At 41.8% G+C, this 21849-nt stretch overlaps 1 protein-coding gene across 5 annotated transcripts; it reads right to left on the bottom strand.

Moving 5' to 3' along the window:
• Positions 1-10: 10 nt before the first annotated feature.
• On the bottom strand, positions 11-20091 carry LOC131696591 (protein PHTF1-like). Of its 5 annotated transcripts, none has more exons than XM_059004120.1 (20): positions 19985-20091; positions 19573-19653; positions 16697-16767; positions 15428-15487; positions 15209-15278; positions 14921-15079; positions 14614-14770; positions 14255-14407; positions 13648-13780; positions 13135-13296; positions 9346-9429; positions 8739-8978; positions 8450-8578; positions 7134-7406; positions 6817-6948; positions 6357-6443; positions 5754-5909; positions 5241-5336; positions 1984-2109; positions 11-1118 (listed from the first exon to the last, which is right to left on the bottom strand). In XM_059004120.1, exons 3-20 carry the CDS (start codon positions 16739-16741, stop codon positions 1098-1100), a joined length of 2283 nt encoding a protein of 760 aa, XP_058860103.1. In that variant the 5' UTR covers positions 16742-16767; positions 19573-19653; positions 19985-20091; the 3' UTR covers positions 11-1097. The 5 variants fall into 5 exon arrangements, with proteins under 5 accessions (XP_058860103.1, XP_058860104.1, XP_058860105.1 ...); XM_059004121.1 differs by having other exon boundaries at positions 19885-19986; XM_059004122.1 differs by lacking the exon at positions 14255-14407.
• Positions 20092-21849: the final 1758 nt, after the last annotated feature.

Consider the following 21849-nt stretch of genomic DNA (forward strand, 5'->3'; position numbering starts at 1 on the left):
TGGGCAGAAATAACAAATGCAATCATTTATTCTGAACCAGCATCCAACAAAATTGCATTTATGCAAAACAAATTTATGCATAACATATCTAGCACATCCTCATTTTAATGTCATGTGCATTGTTTTTAGTGATTATTTTACATGAAGTGCAGTGGGATTGTATCACAGCAGCATTGTCAGCATGTCAATTTCAATTAGAGGTACGTTAACCCTTCTGAACTTTGAAAAAGGGACAGAGTTTGATCAGCCCTTGGTTCAATCATTTCTTGAAGGTGATGCTACAGGCAGAGCATTGTGGTGACCATCCACTGCTAACCTTTTTGATTAAATGTAAGGAAACATTTTACAAGTCGTGATTCTCTACAGAAATTAGTGGCAGGCCGTGTCAAACCTGGCATTTCTGTAGAATCTTTTCTGCAACAGAGAAGACTTCTCAAAGTGTATTTTTTTAATAACGTACCTTGAATTAACAAGAGCACCATTTTGACTCCTCTCAAACACTACATGCTGCAATTTCATTAAGGTACCACATTGAGCAGGTCAGCTGAACACAGGCACAAGCACAAGCACAAGCACATTTAGAATAAAAGGTCATGTAATACAGCAGTATTTCTCTCAGATATGTATGAGTTTGTAGTGGCCACTGTCTCCTGATTGGGCTCGAGTAGTCTGCCAGCACTGTACGGGTAACGATTAGAACAGCACAGGTTACAACTATTAAAACAAAATCCTCTTTGCTACATATTACACCTACAGGTGTACCTGAGATAATAGGGATCCGGGAACAAAATATTATATACAATAAAAAGAATATATCAACAATTGTCATAGCATTCGTTCCATGGTTTTTATTTCCACAGAAACCACCTGGGCATGACGACATTGTACATTGGAGTGGACACGTATAATGCAGCGCTGCTGTGTTGTCAACCAATGAACTCTCACTTCCAGATGGTTTGGTGGTGGGCAGAATAAACATTTCAACAAATGCCAGCTTCACAGATGTGTGTGAGCATTAGACAATCACATATATATGAATGGTGAAAGTAACTCGGGTCCCTAAGGCAGTCGGTGATGAATTTATTTGCAGTTTCACATCAAGGCTTTATCTTCCACAACTGGAAAGGAAACAAAACAGACATTACATTTTTGCTATATATATATATATATATATATATATATATACACACACCCTTGCTATATTTTCAAGTATTACCACTTTCCTCAAGGCTCAATTGCATATTTGTGAGTTAGCCTGTAAAACACCTGCACAGACTGGAACCATCCAGGCGTTACAGACTGAAAGCACACTCGCTACAACAGAAGGGCCCTTTTGTGTTACAAGCTGTGCTTAAAGCATGACCACATCTTGCCAAATAGGAAGAGGTGAGTCTCCATAAATAAAACAAAAGCTGTCTGGTTGTGGCACAGAACTTTAACATTCGAGAGAGACCAGTAATAGCTTCAGACACTATTCTCTCTCTCTCTCCCTCAGCTTGCTCAGAATAAAAGTGTCTGAAGCTGTGCTCTCTCTCTCTCTCTCTCAGGACCCAAACTCGTTCAAGCTATTTTATTTTGTAGACAGAATGAATGCAAGGTCTTGTTCATCAGGAGGACGAAGAGCCAGTGCACCAAAATAGTTCAAAAGCCTTGCAATCAGTTATGTTACTAGAGGTTAACATTTGGGGGATTTGGGTTTGTGTTGCACCAACCAAGAGAGTCTTAAATACCAAGACTATAAACAATACCGCATACTGCTCTATCTACACAGCACAGAAAGAAAAGTACAGCTGTTCATGTTTGAGGCCCGTATGTACAGATCGATCTCCTGAGCCACAACGGGTACAATATATTCCCACGCTATGGAAATATGCGTTGTTCAGACAGCACTTCAAACACAGGTAATAGGCCTGCGTGCACTGAAACAAGTTTTCTGGTCATTAGACTGATTTTGCTCCATTGCTTGGAGAGGATTTTACTCACTCTGATGTTAAACCCGAGCAGCTCACTTATAACCCCTGACACTGCAGACAGAATAACCACACGGGTGATGTTGTAGATGAGAGGGTTCACCGTCAGTCCATAGAGCCTGAAGGGGGTATCCAGTTCCTGCAAACAATGATATATTATATACCTTCCCACCTCAGAGCACTCTGATCACAGTCCCAGTGTGCTAACATTAAGTAAAAATGAACCCGTCAACATATCCACTAGCCCTGCTCTTGTCCAGGACATGTAGATTTTACAACATAAACATGCTTTCTGGTATTTGTTCACTCCTGGGTGCTGCCTAACTGCTGCTTAATATTACAAGTTAAAAAGCAAACAAAAACATGTTCAACACAAAAAGGTTGCTAGTGTTTATAAAGTTAAGAAAGGTAGTTCATATAATTATTAGAACAAGAAGCCCAGCCCAGTTGACAGTCCTGTAATCATAAATCTGGAAGACGTTTTCTTTTAAACTTATTATCCTAAAGGAAATCCAATTGAGTTTCAAACTGTTCATTTACCAGATATGTGGCATTAAACAGTAAAAGAACAATAGAATCATAATGTAGTTATGGCTCCAGCCTGCTAAGAAAATGATGATACTGATGCATGAGCTTAACAAAACAAAAAACAAAGCTGTATGTCTGTGTTCATATATCTTTACCCACAGCAGCCACAACAAATGAAACAAATGTCTACAATTATTTATTTCAGCAATTTTTTTTTGCAAAACTCCAAAAATGCTAATTCAAAAGTATTCATACCCTGACAAGGAAGATTAAATTAATAGCTAGTTGAGGCACCTTTAGCAATAATAACCCCTTTTAAATGATTAGGATATTTGTCAATGAGCTCTTGGCATGATTCTTTAGTGATTTTTGACTATTCTTCAAAGCAAAATTGAACATTCTTAGAGTATAAAAGGTTTAGGCATAGGATGATTGCTGCCATTACTAATAAGTCAATACGGAACAAAGTAAGAAAATTATTTGTTGTCATAAAGCTGGAGAAGGATACAAGAAGATTTCCAAGCATTTGAGTATCCCAATTTCAACTATTGTTTCTATTATCAAGAAGTACAAGACTCATGGTACTGTCACAACACTCCCTCGGTCTGGAAGACAGAAGGTTCTTTCACCAAGAACAAGTAGAAGAATTGTGAGGAAGGTTAATAACAATCCGAGATTGACTGCCAAAGATATTCAAAGTGAATTGGCTGCAAGTGGGACTGGGGTTTCCATTTTAACCATAGGGCGAGTATTGCATGGTGAAGGTCTCAATGGTTGCAGGCCAAGGAAAAAGCCACTCTTAGGAAAATGTCACAAGGGCAATCGCTTAAAGTTTGCAATACGGCATTTTTATTATTATTATTTATTTCTTAGCAGACGCCCTTATCCAGGGCGACTTACAATCGTAAGCAAATACATTTCAAGTGTTACAATACAAGTAATACAATAAGATCAAGAAATACAATAACTTTTGTTCAAGCAAAGTACAAGTGTGACAAACCACAATTCAATAATGCAGCAAATAATAGTGATAGTTACATCAGGATATGATTAAATAGTGATAGTTACATCAGGATGTGATTAAATACAAAGTACTACAGGTTAAACACTTGGCAGATTACAGTATTCTGAAGTACAGGATTAAGTTCAGTAAAATAGGGGGCAGATAAGAGCAAAATAAAGCACATCTAAATGAAGGGTGATAGTGTCCCAGGATACAAACAGAGGAGTTCTACAGGTGCTGTTTGAAGAGGTGAGTCTTAAGGAGGCGCCGGAATGTGGTCAGGGACTGGGCAGTCCTGACATCTGTAGGAAGGTCGTTCCACCACTGCGGAGCAAGGGTGGAGAAGGAGCGGACTCTGGAGGCAGGGGAGAGTAGCGGAGGTAGAGCCAGTCTTCTAGTGCAGGCGGAGCGGAAAGATCGAGTGGGGGTGTAGGGAGAGATGAGGGTCTGGAGGTAGCTGGGTGCAGTCTGGTCAAGACATCTGTAGGCTAGTACAAGAGTCTTGAACTGGATGCGAGCGGTGATCGGGAGCCAGTGGAGCGAGCGGAGTAGTGGAGTAGCGTGGGCGAAATGAGGCAGAGAGAACACCAGGCGGGCAGCAGAGTTCTGGATGAGCTGGAGCGGACGGGTGGCGGACGCAGGGAGGCCAGCCAGGAGGGAGTTGCAGTAGTCTAGGCGGGAGAATACCAGGGCCTGGACCAGGAGCTGGGTAGCATAGTTGGTGAGGAAGGGTCGGATTCTTCGGATGTTGCTCAGGAAGAATCGGCAAGTGCGTGCCAGATGTGATGGATAGGAGTTCTGGTCAAAGGTTTTGTGGAGTGATAAAAAAAAAAGCGCCATTTGGTCACGCTGATAGTCGTTACATTTGGAGAAAGTCTGGTGAGGCGTACAAAGAAAAGAACACTATACCTACTGTCAAGCATGGAGGTGGTAATATCCTTCTATGGGGCTGTTTTTCCTCTAGTGGCACAGGAAATTTAGTTCCAATACATGGTAAAATGGATTCAATAGCATACCAAAAGATATTGGCCAATCATCTGAAACACTGTGCTACAAAACTTGGTTTAAAGAGCAACTGGACGTTCCAACACAACAACAACCCAAAGCACACATCAAAATCTACTTCAGAATGGTTAAAGAAGAATAAAATCAAGGTTCTGGAATGACCTAGTCAAAGCCCCGATCTAAATCTGATTGAGATATGAATTGAAGAAGGCTGTGCACAAGAGAAGTCTTTGGAATTGCATTGCATTGAAGAATCATCAAAAATCACTGAAGCACCATGATAAAAGTTCATTGATAAATGTCCTAATCCTATAAAATATGCTATTATTGCTAAAGGTGCCTCAACTAGCTATTAATTTCATTTTCCTTGTAAGGGTATGAATACTTTTGAATTAGCATTTTTGGAGTTTTGCAAAAAAAAAAAAAATGCTGAAATAAATAATTGTAAATCTATTTCTTGAACTTTTTTCCCTCATCCACAAAAGTAAAAGTTTTGCTACAAAAGATTTTTCCTAAAATGATTTGTTTTTTGCGAAATTTCTAGCAATGATACATTTTCATTGGGGTATTGATGTAAGCTTGTTGACTTCAGCATGTGGTCGAATGCTGCGGCCGGACCCCCGGGTGTGCACTTGTCTGGGTGGAAGGGTTGCGGGGGGTGCGGGGGGTGCGGGGGGTGCGGTCTTGGTTAACACAGGGTTCAGTCAGTTTTAAACAAGGGTTAGTTTTCTTACTTTCATGAGTTTTGTAGCTAGTTTCAGAACGTTGTTCACAACATTCAGCTGATCTTTCTTGTTGGGTTTCTTCTCCATCTTAAGGTATAAATTAATCTATGGTAAAAAAAAAATAAAAATAATAAAGCCTAATATATTAAAACACACACACACACACACACACACACACACACACACACACGCACACTACTTCGCAAGACTGCACTGCGCCTGTGGAAAAACTACAGCACCTACAGTACACAGGGTTGACATGTATTACAATTAGCGGACAAAATCACTCGATTTTTAGTGAGCTTGTTCTCATTACTAGGGGCTTAACACAATAGAACAGAGTGCTTGGATGCCTCTCACAAAAAGGCGAATTATCTTTTTGCTTCATTTTGCTCATCAAAAAGCTGAGTTGTTAGAAGTGCTGCCCCACTCAAATGATCATGCAATGAATTGTGCACTCTGGGTGAATGAATAGGAATAATTGCTCATTGCATGAATCACTGCAGTTATGAACAGTGGTACCTGTTCAGTCAGTAGGACAGACACGTTGCTGTATTTCTTATTGGTTTCTGATCCCAGGGTCGCTAGACGCAGCAGGAAGGTGATGAGCGCGGCTCCCCAGATGAGCAGCTCCCAGTTGTAGATGTAATCAAGGAAGGTGTCATGGCCATGAAGAAGCTGCCAAGATTACAGAGACACACTGTCTAAACTCCCGATTCGGCTCATGCAAGACAGTCACTCATTCATTCATTCATTCATATGCCTGTCTCTCCTTTTACTTTATTTATAATACTGCTATTACATGGTCCAGAAAGACAAGTCATTATATGGAACTGCATACAAGTACAATGAAGGTACATGCATGCCCTTACACTCCTTAATGTTTGCTTCCTCTACACAGCTGTTACCACGCAGGGGAATTCACTTTCCAATGCTCCATTCATTCTAATTTATACTGCCATCTGGTGGTTCTTAATAGGTAATAATAATAATAAAAAAATAAAAACTTTAGTCAATCTAAATGCACAGCCTCTTCATAAACCCTCTTTTGCAGCAAGCTAGTTCTCCCTGTGAAGTTTGATTTGAATATATTTGTATGTTTAAAACATTGGTGGTTTTCCTTACCTGAGTACAGCAGATGAAAGCAATGGAAAGAGCCAACAGGAAAATGGAGGACACGATTACATCAACAGAGCGCTGGGGTCCTCGCCTCTGTGGGTGAAAAAACAGAACCATCACATCCAAACAGAACCATCACATCCAAACAGAACCATCACATCCAAACAGAACCATCACAATCCAAACAGAACCATCCCATCCAAACAGAACCATCCCATCCAAACAGAACCATCCCAATCCAAACTGCAGTCCCAACACTGCTTGCACACCAAGTCCTGACCCAACTCAACTTGATGAAAGTCAGCATCCGAAATGGGATTGGTGAGAAGCACATCATTTATTTACAGCAATACATATTTTCTCAAATTTGTACACATTGAGATGCTACAGTCGCAATATTAGGGACTTTTAAATGATCGTCGTTTTCCAGAGGGAAATGACGTACTCAATGAGGTGACGTGGTTACCTTTAGGTATGAGCGGAGAGACAGCCAGATTTGAATGTTCTTCACCTTCTTGAGTCGAAAATGAGGGATCTGCAACTTCTTGGCCTTACGAGCGGATGTCAGATGACTAAAGAGTTTGGCAGAAAGAAAACGCTGTGGGATAAAAAAAAAAAAAAAACACAACAACAATAGCTGTTCAGATCATTTAAATCTAGAAGACAATACACATTTTCTGACAAGAGCTACGTTACGCTCAAGTACAGATAAAAGGAACTGAATCCAAAAGCAAAAATGAAAAAAAAATAAAATAATTGGATACATCAAGGTCCAGTGGTCACCTGCTTATAGGTTCTCTCAGCCACGCGCATCATGAAAAAGAACAGCCAGGTCAAGCACAGGCGCTCGATGAAGTTAATAAAGCACAGGAGGCAGACTCGTTTATCAGGGCTCACTCCGCAGCACACAGACAGCAGCTCCGTGGCCGACAGAGACGTCAGTTTGTCCAGGTCCAGGTGGCGAGCAATGCGGAAAAGGAAGGGAAGCAAAGCCAGGACCCCCGTCACCATGTTCCCCAACATCTGGTATCCCTTCCCCTGTTCAAACTCATTGACCTGCAGGGCATGCAGCAACACAGCAGACAGGAGAACAGAAATCAGTGTCCTGGTGCAACAAAGTCAGCTTCAGAAAGACTAAGCTGCAGTATCACTAAGCACTGTGCCTCCGCCCTGGTGTAAACACTATTCTGATTTAAAGTGTACTAAAATCATAGGACTACAAGTTTCCTCAAACTTCCTGTACCTCGTTTCTCTCGCATCTGTGGCTAAAATAAACAAGCAAGGGCAATGGAATAAACAATCTTTGCTTATGACAATATTACAATTCCTAGTTAAGCATCACCAATATATACACATTCAAAAGCAATGCACCAGAAGTAAAATATTACAGTACACTGAACCATTTTTGCCAGGTTCCCTTTTTCTGAAAGTTGTGCAAACACTAAGCTGGACTACTGCAACTCCATTTATTCAGGCCTTCCTGTGGTCCAGCTTAACAGACTTCAGAGGATTCAAAACATGGCAGCTGGCCTTGTGTCTGGAACTCCGCTGTGCCCCACATCACTGCGGTTCAGAGGGAGCTACACTGGCTCTCAGTCCATGAGAGAATAGATTTCAACATCATTTACATGGTTTATAAAGTATTCATTTTGGAGGCCGCACCTTTCAGGCTGGAGCAGCTTACTTATGGAATTTGTTGCTAGTGGAAATTAGAACCTCTTCTAGCCGCCTTATGTTTAGAAAGCAATTAAAAACTTTGCTTTATCAAAGAATATTTGTGTAACTTTAGGGAGCTGAATGGTTTCAATAATCTAATACATGACTTGAAAGTGTAGAATCTTGTGCAATATATTTATGTTGTACTGTACTGTGTGTTTGTATATTATTTATGATGTACTGTGTTTTTATCATATGGTTCTATATGTTAAATGATTTAAATGGGTTTTGCCTTGTACAGCGCTCCGATGCCAATTGGTGCTATATAACATTTTTTAATAAAATGAATAAATTTATGTGAGGGGTACAGTGCATTTTATAACTAGCTACTCCAAACATTGGTCAAATCTGCTCCCTGAAATGTGATGCCCAAAGATACTTACCCTATTCATGATAATCCCAGTGATCTCCAGCACAGACAGGTCTGCTTTCTTACACTCGTTCCCTTCCCAAATAATGGCGCTCACTCTCTCTGAGGAGGGGCTGCAGTTCTGCAGCCAGAAGAAGTGGCTCTGTTAAAAATAGATTCAGAAATAAAACAAACGGCGACTGATTTCTAACATTATCAATCAATGCTAATTGTTGCTGCCTGTGCCACTCCTCTGTGCATGTGTGTGTGTGTGTGTGTGTATGAGAGTGAGCATGTGAGTGTGTGAGAGAGACCTGGCATACCTGCTGGAAGACGTCCTCCTTGGAGCTCCTCCTGCTGGTGGAAGGCAGGCTCTGCTCTGGCACACACTCTCCCTCTCCCTCTCCCTCTCCCTCGCTGCCGCTGGAGTAGGAGGACAGACACTGCGGCCCGTGGAGAAGCTCCTCCCACAGCATGTCGTCTGTCTCCGATCCCTGGCGCGTGCTCTCCGAGTCGAGGTGGGATTCACTGCGGGAGCTGCTGCTCATACCGGACCGGTACTCCTGTGCAGAAACACATCATCAACACATGAGAGCACACACTGCATGGACTCCCTCTACTTCAATACAACAGGAGATCTGAATGGGTGATTAAGCATCTAAAACCACAAGCTGCCAATACCTACATACCGTATGTCTTGAGTTTTATTAGGGTAATTATACGCAAGTGGTGAAGATAAACAACTCAGCCAAAATGCATACAAGAACATAACATTAAATATGCTTCTTATATAAACAATTGTATTTACTTTTTACCAAAACGTTCATCAATAAATGAAGGCAATAGCTGAGACCACTACTTGAGTTCAATTTCACACAGTGAATGACTCAAATGTCAGCAGGTTGTTTCTATGTAGCCACAGAGACAAACCGGTCTGTGCACTGCAGATTCCTGCTCCGAGTCAGCAGGGCTGTCAGACTCCACCGGACCCCATCTGGGAGCTCTTGATTTCCCCTGCAGAGAAGAATGACACATTATCTTGATTACTGTCTCAATCAGAGGTGACACTGTAGCACTTATTAAACTATCACAGCATGACATCATTCCAAATAAACAAATAATAACCTGCACTGAATTGGTCTCATCTGTGAGAAACACATGGCTACAACCAGCTTACCACCATATGTACTTGCAACCACTCATGCAAAATAGAAACTGAATTCAGGGGCCGGTTGTACTAATGAGATCTAAAAATGGTATTGGATCTGGCATCACTGGAGCCAGATGAGGAGAAGGTGTTGTACTAAGCGGGTCTGAATCAGGCTCCACTGATCCGTAACCTTGATCTGATCTTTGAGCTGCACACACCGTAACTAGTGAAACTGACCAATGAGAAGCAAATATGTGGCACGTAGTTTAAAGACCCCGACTGAGATCCCACAGCAATGTTACAAAGAAATGGCAAAACGGATGAACAGAGATAGAGGAGAATGCACTAGTCTTGCACAATTCCACTCTAAACAATGTAAAGCCAGGATACTTAATGTAACAAGAAAAAAAGTTAAGTTTGGAACTCACCGTAGCTCGTGTTATTTACTATGTCATTGCACAGGTTTCTAACTGTCTATGTGCAGTTTAACTTTTCATATTAAACTGAAATAGCCAACTTAAAACTATACAGCAAAATGACTTGTTTTGTATATTCTGCATACAAAAACAATGTCACCTTGTGCAAATAAATAGACATCAATAAAAATGAAATACTTTACACATTATTATTATTATTATTATTATTATACCATATTAAATCATGATCTATTGCTTATTTCAAATTACACCACCCACTCGATATATCGCGGGTGTCGGGGTCCAATACAAATCCACTATATATCGAGTGCCGTGATACAGCGAGAGACCCACAGAAAAACAAATAGGCTAACAAACACAGTACATTACAACCACGCCCTCCAAGGGGAAAAGGAGCTTTTTCACAGAAAGGGTGGTGAACCACTGGAACAGGCTTCCGGACAGAGTTGTTGAAGCAGAGACTACTGGATCCTTCAAGAATAGACTAGATGCTGTCATGAACAATACTGTATAACTAGGGCTCCTGATTTTCGGTTTTAACCGATAAAACACCCGATACAAAAAAATATAATCAGTGGATAGCCAATAACACTGGAAAACACTGGAAAACACTGGAAAAACTGTGGAAATGGTTATTCAATTCACGTTGACTTTATCCTATTCCCATTAAAAAATAAAACCTACTACAAAAATAATAATAAATACATTTCCCAGTGCTGCTGGGCAATGTCCCGCCTTCCTGACTTGTATCTATCATTGATTCGTTCTCAATACATTAAACCCGCCCCAACTACTGAATGACAGCACATTCCTACATTTCTATTGGAGACTCTGCTTGTGAGATTTAAAACGAGATTACAATCTGGAATGGAGGCTTGTTTGCAGGATTTAAAGATGTATTACAGTTAAGACACGGAGGACTTAAAACAGAATTGTGGCGAAATGTACAAAAATGCCTACACACAAAAACCCCAGAAGAATTTGCCCGTGACCATAGGGATTTTGTTGTGGAAGACAGCAATGGAAAGAAGGTACAACTTAAGTGTGCAAGTACTGTACAGTTACTACTATACATATTATGACAGAAAAAAAAAAAAAAAACGCTCAAGCATTTTGAATAGTAACCGAAAACACTAATTTCATACAGTATATCAAAAACGAAAGTCCCGAAAAAAAGATTTACATAAAACCCGAAAATAGCTAAAAATAAGCACCGAAAAATACAATTAATAAAACCCCGAAAAACAGAAGCCCTATGTATACCCTCTCTGAGATCATAATAAAACCTTTACGAGCTGCCTGGAGGGAGGGCAGTCCATTTAGCCACGGATTCCCAGAGGTTTCATTACACCTAAAAACTAAATGGTTGTGTGTTTTTGTTTTTCCTCTCCCGAGTGCTAATGGACCACGCTTGCATTAAGCGAGCAAGCATGGGTGGGCCGAATGGCCTTTTCTCATTGCAGAATTTCATATGCACATTTTTTTCTAGAGCTGGAAAAAAAAAAAAAAAAAGATTTCAAATAAAGCTTAAAACAACATGGAGTCAATGGGTTCTTTAGAATTTGTTCTGTATTTTGACACAGATATTTGGCTTGTTAGCAATATGTGTTTTACATTTGACCAAACTGATGTTTTTATTCTTTTTTTAATGAAAAAGCATATTACAACAGGCCTAATCTGCAACAGGACGTGATTCAAACATACTGTGCATACAAAAAAAGAAAAGCTAGTCTGTTTTACTGTATTACTGTATTTAATATCACCCAATGCATTTATTCATTTGAAGCAAAATAAAGGATTGCCACATGCTATAAAAGGAGTAAAGAAAGAGTCGTACGGTCCAAGAATAAGGTCGAAGTAGGATCAGATTTTGAGTCAATACATCACAGGAGCAGGATCAGAGCCTGGACCCAGGAACGCATCCCTTCAGTACAACCCAATACATCACAGGAGCAGGATCAGAGCCTGGACCCAGGAACGCATCCCTTTAGTACAACCCAATACAGCACAGGAGCAGGATCGGAGCCTGGACCCAGGAACGCATCCCTTCAGTACAACCCAATACATCACAGGAGCAGGATCAGAGCCTGGACCCAGGAACGCATCCCTTTAGTACAACCCAATACAGCACAGGAGCAGGATCGGAGCCTGGACCCAGGAACGCATCCCTTCAGTACAACCCAATACATCACAGGAGCAGGATCGGAGCCTGGACCCAGGAACGCATCCCTTTAGTACAACCCAATACAGCACAGGAGCAGGATCGGAGCCTGGACCCAGGAACGCATCCCTTTAGTACAACCCAATACAGCACAGGAGCAGGATCGGAGCCTGGACCCAGGAACGCATCCCTTTAGTACAACCCAATACATCACAGGAGCAGGATCGGAGCCTGGACCCAGGAACGCATCCCTTTAGTACAACCCAATACATCACAGGAGCAGGATCGGAGCCTGGACCCAGGAACGCATCCCTTCAGTACAACCCAATACATCACAGGAGCAGGATCGGAGCTTGGACCCAGGAACGCATCCCTTCAGTACAACCCAATACAGCACAGGAGCAGGATCGGAGCCTGGACCCAGGAACGCATCCCTTCAGTACAACCCAATACATCACAGGAGCAGGATCGTAGCCTGGACCCAGGAACGCATCCCTTTAGTACAACCCAATACAGCACAGGAGCAGGATCGTAGCCTGGACCCAGGAACGCATCCCTTTAGTACAACCCAATACAGCACAGGAGCAGGATCGGAGCCTGGACCCAGCAACGCATCCCTTTAGTACAACCCAATACATCACAGGAGCAGGATCAGAGCCTGGACCCAGGAACGCATCCCTTTAGTACAACCCAATACAACACAGGAGCAGGATCGGAGCCTGGACCCAGGAACGCATCCCTTTAGTACAACCAGCCCCAGGAGAAAAACCTTGTACTAAGCACTGGGGCCTCTAACACCTACCCAAGCGCAATGCATTTTCCTACAGCGTGCAAGTTTTGTCCCACCCTATATAAAGTTGATGCCACCAAATACATACATACATACATAAACAGTAGTGAGATTGTATGGGGTAACAGTTGTGTTTCACTCCAAATTGAGAAGCTGTAATTGGCATGAGCAGATGCTGCACCTGGGAGGCCTGGCTTGTACGTGGAGTCCTGCTCCTCAAGAAGCCGTCAGCCGAGGCTCCTTCCACACTGCGCCTCAACAGGAACATCTGGGCCTTGACCTCGCTATCCTCCTCACTGGACAGCTCATCAGAGGCACCAGCGGCGGATCTCCTCGAACCACCCTGCAACACAGCCATCATTACAACACAGCCACACGATCTGCAGCATGCCCCTGGGAGGACTGTTACCATGAGAAATATGGGAAGGCTATGTCTGAAATGACAAGCAAAACCAAACGGTTTTGTAACAGATATGATTTAGCTCCTCCCAGGTACAATACAGACCCTGATTAGTCCCCTGTGGTGAATTCCAAACACAGCTTATTATAATTCAGATTTGTTTCTTGTTCATCTTTATTCATTACAGTTTCAATAAGGGTTTTCTCAACAGACTTTGTGTGAGGCTCAAGGAAAGCCCTGGCCTCAATATCCAAGGCAATGATTGTGTTGTTCCTGTTAGCAGTCACTTCTTACCTGGCTCTTCTCCCTTGTGGAAAGCCTCTTGCTCTCTCCCAGCTTCCACTCCTTCAGGTCAGACTTGATGCTCACTCTAGAGCCCAGGCTATCATCAGTTTCTGTTTTACCAGAAACCTTTCCTGCTCTTGTCCTATATTCAGATATATAAAACAGTTGTTAAAAAAGATACAATCCAAAGACACCCATTCTGTCAGGTCACTTGATAGTTGAATCAACAGAATACCAAATCCAATTCCTCAAGTATCAAATTAACTTTCTTCAGGGCAAAGTTAACATAAGCATTTGTTATGCTTTTTTACACCCGATTTGCAAAACTTCTACTCAAACACACAATATGCACGAAGTGAAGACCACAGTTATAACCGGGTGACTTGTATCCTCCAATCTTTGTGTAAAATCACTTCCAAAAGATAGATCTTTTTGCAAACAAGCTGTTCCAGTCTCCGTGCTCCTGGGTGATGGAAAGGTCAGCCTGTGTTTGAAATGTTTCCCAGTTTAGGCCACTCACATTATAAATGCAAGCAGTAATATATTGTTTGAAAAAACCACACAAAGAAGCTCTGGAGCCGGGCGCATGCAGTGTTAGCAAGGAGAATTGACACACCCATTTGAAAAGAACCAGGCCCAGTAGCCTCTGCAAAAACCACTGATCAGTGAGGCCGCTTCAGCAGGGCCTCCTCCCCGGTGCTTTCTACCAGCACCACTGGGGCCCCCCGCTTCCCTGAAGGAATCCCCACTCGCAGACTTCCGCAGCTTCCTGAGAAGCAACATAAAGAGGCACTGTATTAAGGGATGTGGTGTAACTTACACTACAGGTAGCAGAGGAGAAAAACTGGGGATCCTAGCACTTGAAAAAAAACTCAAAAAAGGTACTCTGGATACACAATGATCAGGAGAGGGGTGAAAATGTATTGCTAAACACAGATACAAGATTTTAATATCATTATTTGATCACACTCCCACCTTCTCCGCCTGGCCCCGTTGGTCCCTGGGGTTTTGAAGGACTGGGTGGACACTATCTGGCAGTGGACTGTTCCCAGAAGAAGCATAAGGAACATGGGTCCAAGGAGCTCGCTGGTGTTTGCCAGAGGTGCCTGCATATAAAGCAGAACAGCCACAACTGAAAAGGAATAAGGAGAGGTCACATTGTACTCATTCAGCAGAGTGGATCAAGACAGTGGTATTGTCACATGATCTCATCACATCTATGCATGTTGTGTGTGATGATGAGACAGCAGTTAGAAGACCACTATTGTCAGAAGCCTGTTACCTTCCAGGATGTAAAGCAGAAGGAGCCATGTGAAGATGTGCTTTGAGGTGACCTGTATCCACCAGTGGAAAAAGAAGGGGAAGAACAGCACCCTCACGATCCCTTTCCTGGTCAGTGCGGTCAAGGGACGCTCCGGCTTGGCCTTTCCAAATGTGGAACCTTGGGAAACAGAATGAAGAATAGGCTAAATAAATTCCATCACTTTTCTTGACTTGTATAAATAACACAAGTAATATTTTTTAATTGCTTAAAGAAAAATTAATTCTATGACCTTCTTTCTGTACTCACCTCTAACCAAGTCAACATCAATCAGGTCAGGTTTTAAGCAGACCGTCTTTTTTGGTTTGTTTCTGAAACCCTAAGAAGGACAAACAACACATTATAGCAAATTAGAGTTCTGTATCCCGAGCAGATTCAGAACAATGATGAAACACCTAAACTGACATCTCCACAAGGTTAAGCTCATGTGTGTTTAAATCACCAATGAGATGATGGAAACTGTTTTACCTTGATCACACTTGGCGGCTCTATGGTTCTCTCCCATATCTGTTGGTCATAAGCTCCGATCTGAAATAGAAGTGCTAAAGATCAGGGCTTGCTTTGGAGACATGAGTGTTAAACCCTGCATTGCTGACTTCAGTTGTAGAAATGAACTACAAGTCTAGACTACAAGCATGATGTAATGCCATGTACTGAAAATGAAACTAAATCCTTCAACAGCAGGAGTTACTGACCCCGTATCTTCAAAACCGCACTCTGAGATCACAGGATGAGGGGTTGCTGGTTATTCCTAGGGTCATTAAAAGCAACACGGGAAGTAGGGCTTTTTCTTGTAGAGCTCCTAAATTATGGAATGCTCTGCCTTCGTTTGTCAGGGAAGCTGGGACCGTTATAGTTTTCAAGTCAAGACTAAAAACAAACTTTTACATTGTGGTTTGTTCTTTTTTGCTATGTACTGTACAGTGCTATTGAAACTACTGTACATGCTATTCTGTACATGCTATTCTGTACCTGTGTATTTTTTTTTTTTTTTTTTTAAATTTAGTCGTTGCCAATTATTTTTATTATTTTCTCCCAATTTGGAATGGCCAATTATTTATTACGGTCGGCTCACTGCTACCACCCCTGCGCTGACTCGGGAGGGCGAAGATGAACACACGCTGTCCTCCGAAGCGTGTGCCGTCAAGCCGACCACTTTTTTTCACACTGCAGACTCACCATGCAGCCACCCAAGAACAACAGCGTCGGAGGACAACGCAGCTCTCGGGCAGCTACAGACAAGCCCGCAGGCGCCCGGCCAGACTACAGGGGTCGCTAGTGCGCGGTGAGCCGAGGACACCCTGACCGACCTAACCCTCCCTCCCCCCGGGCGACGCTCTGCCAATTGTGCGCCACCCCTTGGGAGCTCCCGTCCTCGATCGGCAAAGGAATAGCCTGGATTTGAACTCGCGACTTGCAGGCTATAGAGCGCATCCTGCACTCACGTGGACCGCCTTTACTGGATGCGCCACTCGGGAGCCCCTGTACCTGTGTATTCTGACCAGGTGCTGTAGCAAGACAACGCACACATCCTCCAATGCACACATCCTCCAACGCACACATCCCCCAACGCACACATCCCACAATGTTTCCTGCCCAGGCCACCTCATTTGTGAAGTCCTTAAGTAACAGGGTTCTTTATGCAATATTACATATTAAGCAGCTTTTCTAAAATACAATAAAAATAAAAAAAGTGCAAACATTCCATGTAATGGAGCAGAAGCTTCACAATCTCACCTTTTTCTGATACCAGGTTATTGAGTCTTTGTTATTCGATGCCATTTGGTTGTCAACGTTGATTCATTTCACTGCAAAAATACATACATACAAGTGTCAATGAATTGCATTCTGCAATCCCCCCAACAGTTGAATATAAACTTATTTTACTGATAATGTCAAACCCTGCAGTGTGACAAGGGGAATAAAGCTCAGTGCTTTTACACTGGGTAACTGGTCGCTCACTTGGAGCCTCAGAGGTAGTGGATTCCCACACAGCCTCCAGTGGGGTCTTCTTACACCAGTGATTAATCAAATAAATAAATATACAGTGCCTTGCAAAAGTATTCAGACCCCTTACCAATTCTCTCATATTACTGAATTACAAATGGTACATTGAAATTTCGTTCTGTCTGATATTTTATTTTAAAACACTGAAACTCAAAATCAATTATTGTAAGGTGACATTGGTTTTATGTTGGGAAATATTTTTAAGAAAAATAAAAAACTGAAATATCTTGCTTGCATAAGTATTTAACCCCCACACATTAATATTTGGTAGAGCCACCTTTCGCTGCAATAACAGCTTTAAGTCTTTTGGGGTAAGTATGTACCAGCTGCACACAGTGTCAGAGTGATTTTGGCCCATTTTTCTTGGCAGATTTGCTCCAGGTTGTTCAGGTTGGTTGGGCGACGCTTGTGGACTACAATTTTCAAATAGTGCCACAGATTCTCAATGGGATTGAGACCAGGACTTTGACTGGGCCACTATAGGACATTCACCTTTTTGTTCTTGAGCCACTCCAATGTTGCTGTGGCCTTGTGCTTGGGATCATTGTCCTGCTGAAAGGTGAATTTCCTCCCAAGCTTCAGTTTTTTAGCAGACTGAAGCAGGTTCTCTTGCAGTATTTCCCTGTATTTTGCTCCATCCATTCTTCCTTCAATTTTAACAAGATGCCCAGTCCCTGCTGATGAGATGCATCCCCACAGCATGATGCTGCCACCACCACACTTCACTGTAGGGATGGTGGTGTCTTGAGGCATGGGCAGTGTTAGGTTTGCACCATACATAGCGCTTTGAGTTTTGGCCAAAAAGCTCTATCTTGGTCTCATCTGACCACAAAACCTTTTCCCACATCGCAGCTGGGTCACTTCATGCTTTCTGGCAAACTCCAGACGTGCTTTCAGATGGTACTTTTTGAGTAACGGCTTCTTTCTTGCCACCCTCCCATACAGGCCAGTGTTATGCAGAGCTCTTGATATGGTTGACTGGCACACCATTACTCCACTCCCAGCCACTGAACTCTGTAGCTCCTTCAAAGTGATTGTTGGCCTCTCTGTGGCTTCTCTCACAAGTCTCCTTCTTGTTTGAGCGCTGAGTTTTGAGGGACGGCCTTTTCTTGGCAGTGCCTGGGTGGTGTGATGCAGCTTCCACTTCCTGATTATTGATCCAACTGTGCTCACTGGGATATCCAAACACTTAGATATTATTTTGTACCCTTTCCCTAATCTATGCATTTGTATTACTTTATCTCTAACTTCTGTAGAATGCTCTTTGGTCTTCATTTTCCTTCAGATTCACAGCCTGACCAATGATCCTTCAACAGTGGGGTTTCTATCCAGAAAATGTGACAGCAACTTTAATGGTTCACAGGTGGAGGCCAATGGTAAGGTAATTGTGTCTTCGTTAGGGCAATTTCTTTCATCGGTGTAAACTGGGAGCTTCCACAGCACAGGGGTTGAATACTTATGCAAGCAAGATATTTCAGTTTTTTATTTTTCTTAAAAATATTTCCCAACATAAAACCAATGTCACCTTACAATAATTGATTTTGAGTTTCAGTGTTTTAAAATATCAAACAGAACGAAATTTCAATGTACCATTTGTAATTCAGTAATATGAGAGAATTGGTCAGGGGTCTGAATACTTTTGCAAGGCACTGTATATACTCAATAATGGGGTTCCTCTACAGAAAGACTGATCTGCAATAGATGCTTGTCTGCATTTCCCCATGTGAAAACTCAACTGTCAGGACCATTAACAACACCTGTCTTTCTAAAGCCTGTGTTCTCGTGTTCTGTACTGTATTGTAGTGAGAAGTAGGCTTGAATTTGTGCGGATTGGAAAGTAACTTGTTCGCTGGCATTTTTCTCTGAAACCAGGTTTACCTGGGTTACACAAATCTTAAAGCCTGTTTCACACTGGCATGCTCTACCTGGGTCGCTACCCACTGTCATGTGGGTTGGTTATGCGATTCCACAGTGCTTTTTGAAGAAGCAGGGTTGACCTGGGTGACAGAAATGAGCAAGTAGGCAATGCTCCAGAAAAAAAAAATTATAATCTGTTCAGCTTCTCTGGATTGAATCTTGGCCCAAATTTTGATGAGAGCAAATGTTTCTTCATCCCCTGCTGTAATTTGGCTCAAGGTGTATATCAATCAACAGAAATGTGGCTAAACAGAATAAACAGAAATATTCTTTTGAAGTGAAACCTTCAGGCATGCGTGGATGTTTGTTACTTCGTGGTCAAAGCCAGTCACACACGCCCAACCGGGTTGCCCCAGATAAGTGGGCGGGATTGTGACCTGGGTAGGAGCCCAGTGTGAAAGAGGCTTTAAGGAAAAATACACCTACTATTATGTACCATGCTTATTCGTGAAAGATATTCTGTGTGGGGGGGAAAATGTCAAAGGAAACGTTATCTGCATTTTTCTTGAAAAAAAAATAACCAGCTTTATTTCAGAGGTGCAGTTTGAAAGCTAAAATGATGTCCTTCTGGTCAAAGCCTTAACGAAATAATTCAAAATTAATTTATGTATTAATTAATCAATTAATTACAGTTAATGTAGAACACTTACATTACAAAACAATCAATAAAAAACACACACGCTACTTACCCAAACAGGAAGACGTGTTTGGTTTGTTAGTCCATGGATCACCAGCTCCAACGACCTGCCACTGAACTCCCATTCTCGCTCCTAAACATTGAAAAATAACAATGAGAAAATGCACCGCACGCGCTTGTTTTGGAACTACTACACGATTAAACCGAGTAAACAAAATTGTACAACACATGCAATCAGATATATACTCCCGACAGCACAACAGACTTAGCAAAGCGCTCATTCTAATTGTTCAGCATCGTAATGTTTTAAACAGCACACAAGCATACATTAGGTTGTTTCGATTTACAGATTTCATCAACTCACAAGACGTGACGAGTTGCCAATTCTAAGAACTGTACATTATTGTCAATGTCCGTATCAGTAACTAACAATTCGCTTCACATGTCCTGCTTTAGCAACCTACCTAATCCAAAGCATGACGCGAATTTACGTTTCAATGTTGTAGCTCTCCTTCACACACAAGTGCTAATGAACTGCTAAACATATTTCTTTATTTGACTTCCTTTTTCCGGGTTCATGTGAAAATCTGTTGCGTTGTTATAGTTTTTCTTTTTTAAAGACACCGTATCTGATACAGATGACTTCAACCCAAGTATATTAATAGTGCCATAATACTGCAATACAATCTAAAAGCAAGACCTGAGCACAGCGTGTGGAAAGTTAGTTATTTTATTTATTTACTGCATTTATATAGCGCTTTTTATACAAAAGTTAGAAAACATAGCAGAAAAAAACACAATACATTTTTATAGAATGCCACACATACAACTGCTACAGTGTACACATAATAATACAAAAGCAGCAATTTTAAAGTTACATTAAAACCCACTAAGATGAGAAAGCCTTTTTATAAAAGTGCGTTTTCAGTCTTGACTTGAAAACTGTAACGGTCCCAGCTTCCCTGACAAACGAAGGCAGAGCATTCCATATTTTAGGTGCTTTTGTTGACCAGCAGTCCCTCAGTAACTCCAACTAAGTGCTAATCCATTCAGGGCCTTGTAAGTCAACATAAAAACCTTAAAATCAATTCTATACTGCACAGGGAGTCAGTGTAAAGAGGCCAAAACAGGGGTAATATGTTCACTTTTTCTGGGTTTAGTCAGAATTCTAGCGGCAGTACTCTGAACAAGCTGCAAGCGGGATACCACACGTTTTGGGACACCAGAAAAAAGTGCATTAAAATAATCCATTCTAGATGAAACAAAGGCATGCATTCGTCTCTCAGCATCAGATACAGAAATAATTGGTCTAAGTTTGGCTATATTTCTCAAATGGTAAAAAGATACTTTAATAACTTCCCTAATATGAGCCTCAAATGATAGATCAGCATCAAAGATGTCCCCCAAACTCTTAATTTCTAGTTTAAGTTTTGATGAGAGACTGCAAGGGTCGAGCTCATGTAATCCCACATTTCCTTTTAGTTGGTTCTGTGATCCCACTAGCATAACCTCTGTTTTATCTGAATTCAACATTAGAAAATTCTGTGACATCCATGCTTGATGTCTGTAAGGCAAGTAGCTAAACACCCAGGCAGAAGAAATTCCTGGCTTAGGGACACATATAGCTGGGTATCATAGCAATGGAAGTTCACTCCATCTGTGGATAATGTCACCCAACGGTAGCATATAAAATGAAAACAGCAAGGGACCTGGAATGGAGCCCTGTGGAACAGCACAGACAACTTCCGATAATGCCGATTTTACCTCCCCAATAGAGATGAACTGAAACTTATCAGAAAGATAAGATTTGAACCAGGATAGGACAAGGCCAGACAGTCCCACTGTGCTTTGAAGATGATTCAGTAGGATGGAATGGTCTACAGTATCAAAGACAGCACTCAGATCAAGAAGAATTAATACTGATGGAAAGCCAGAGTCAGAGCTTATCAGCAGATCATTTACAACTCTGACAAGGGCCGTCTCGGTGCTATGTGCAGCATGAAAACCAGACTGAAACTTCTCCAATATATCATTTAGAGTTAGAAATTTTTGTAATTGAATTGCAAGAACTCTCTCTAGAACCTTATCTAAGAATGGTAGGTTGGAGATTGGCCTGTAGTTATTGAGGACTTTAGGGTCCAAATTGTGTTTCTTAAGCATAGGCTTTACCAGAGCTACCTTAAGTGCTGAGGGAACTATACCGGAGGACAGCGAAAAGGCAAGTGTTGAACTCCCAAGCAATTTCAAAATGACAGGACCATTCTATCAACCAGCTGCAGCATAAACCCCTTAAACATGCTTCTTTAGAGTACGATACAGAAGTTCTAGA

Source organism: Acipenser ruthenus, chromosome 29, assembly GCF_902713425.1.
Source record: "Acipenser ruthenus chromosome 29, fAciRut3.2 maternal haplotype, whole genome shotgun sequence".
In the NCBI taxonomy this organism is placed as follows: Eukaryota; Metazoa; Chordata; class Actinopteri; order Acipenseriformes; family Acipenseridae; genus Acipenser; species Acipenser ruthenus.

Coding starts and splice junctions, on each gene's coding strand:
- LOC131696591 (XM_059004120.1), bottom strand. CDS start 16,741: ATGGCATCGAATAACAAAGACTCAATAACCTGGTATCAGAAAAAG. Junction 14,771..14,920: donor TCTGCTTTACATCCTGGAAG/GTAACAGGCTTC, acceptor ATTCCTTTTCAG/TTGTGGCTGTTCTGCTTTAT. Junction 5,910..6,356: donor CTTTCATCTGCTGTACTCAG/GTAAGGAAAACC, acceptor TAATCTTGGCAG/CTTCTTCATGGCCATGACAC.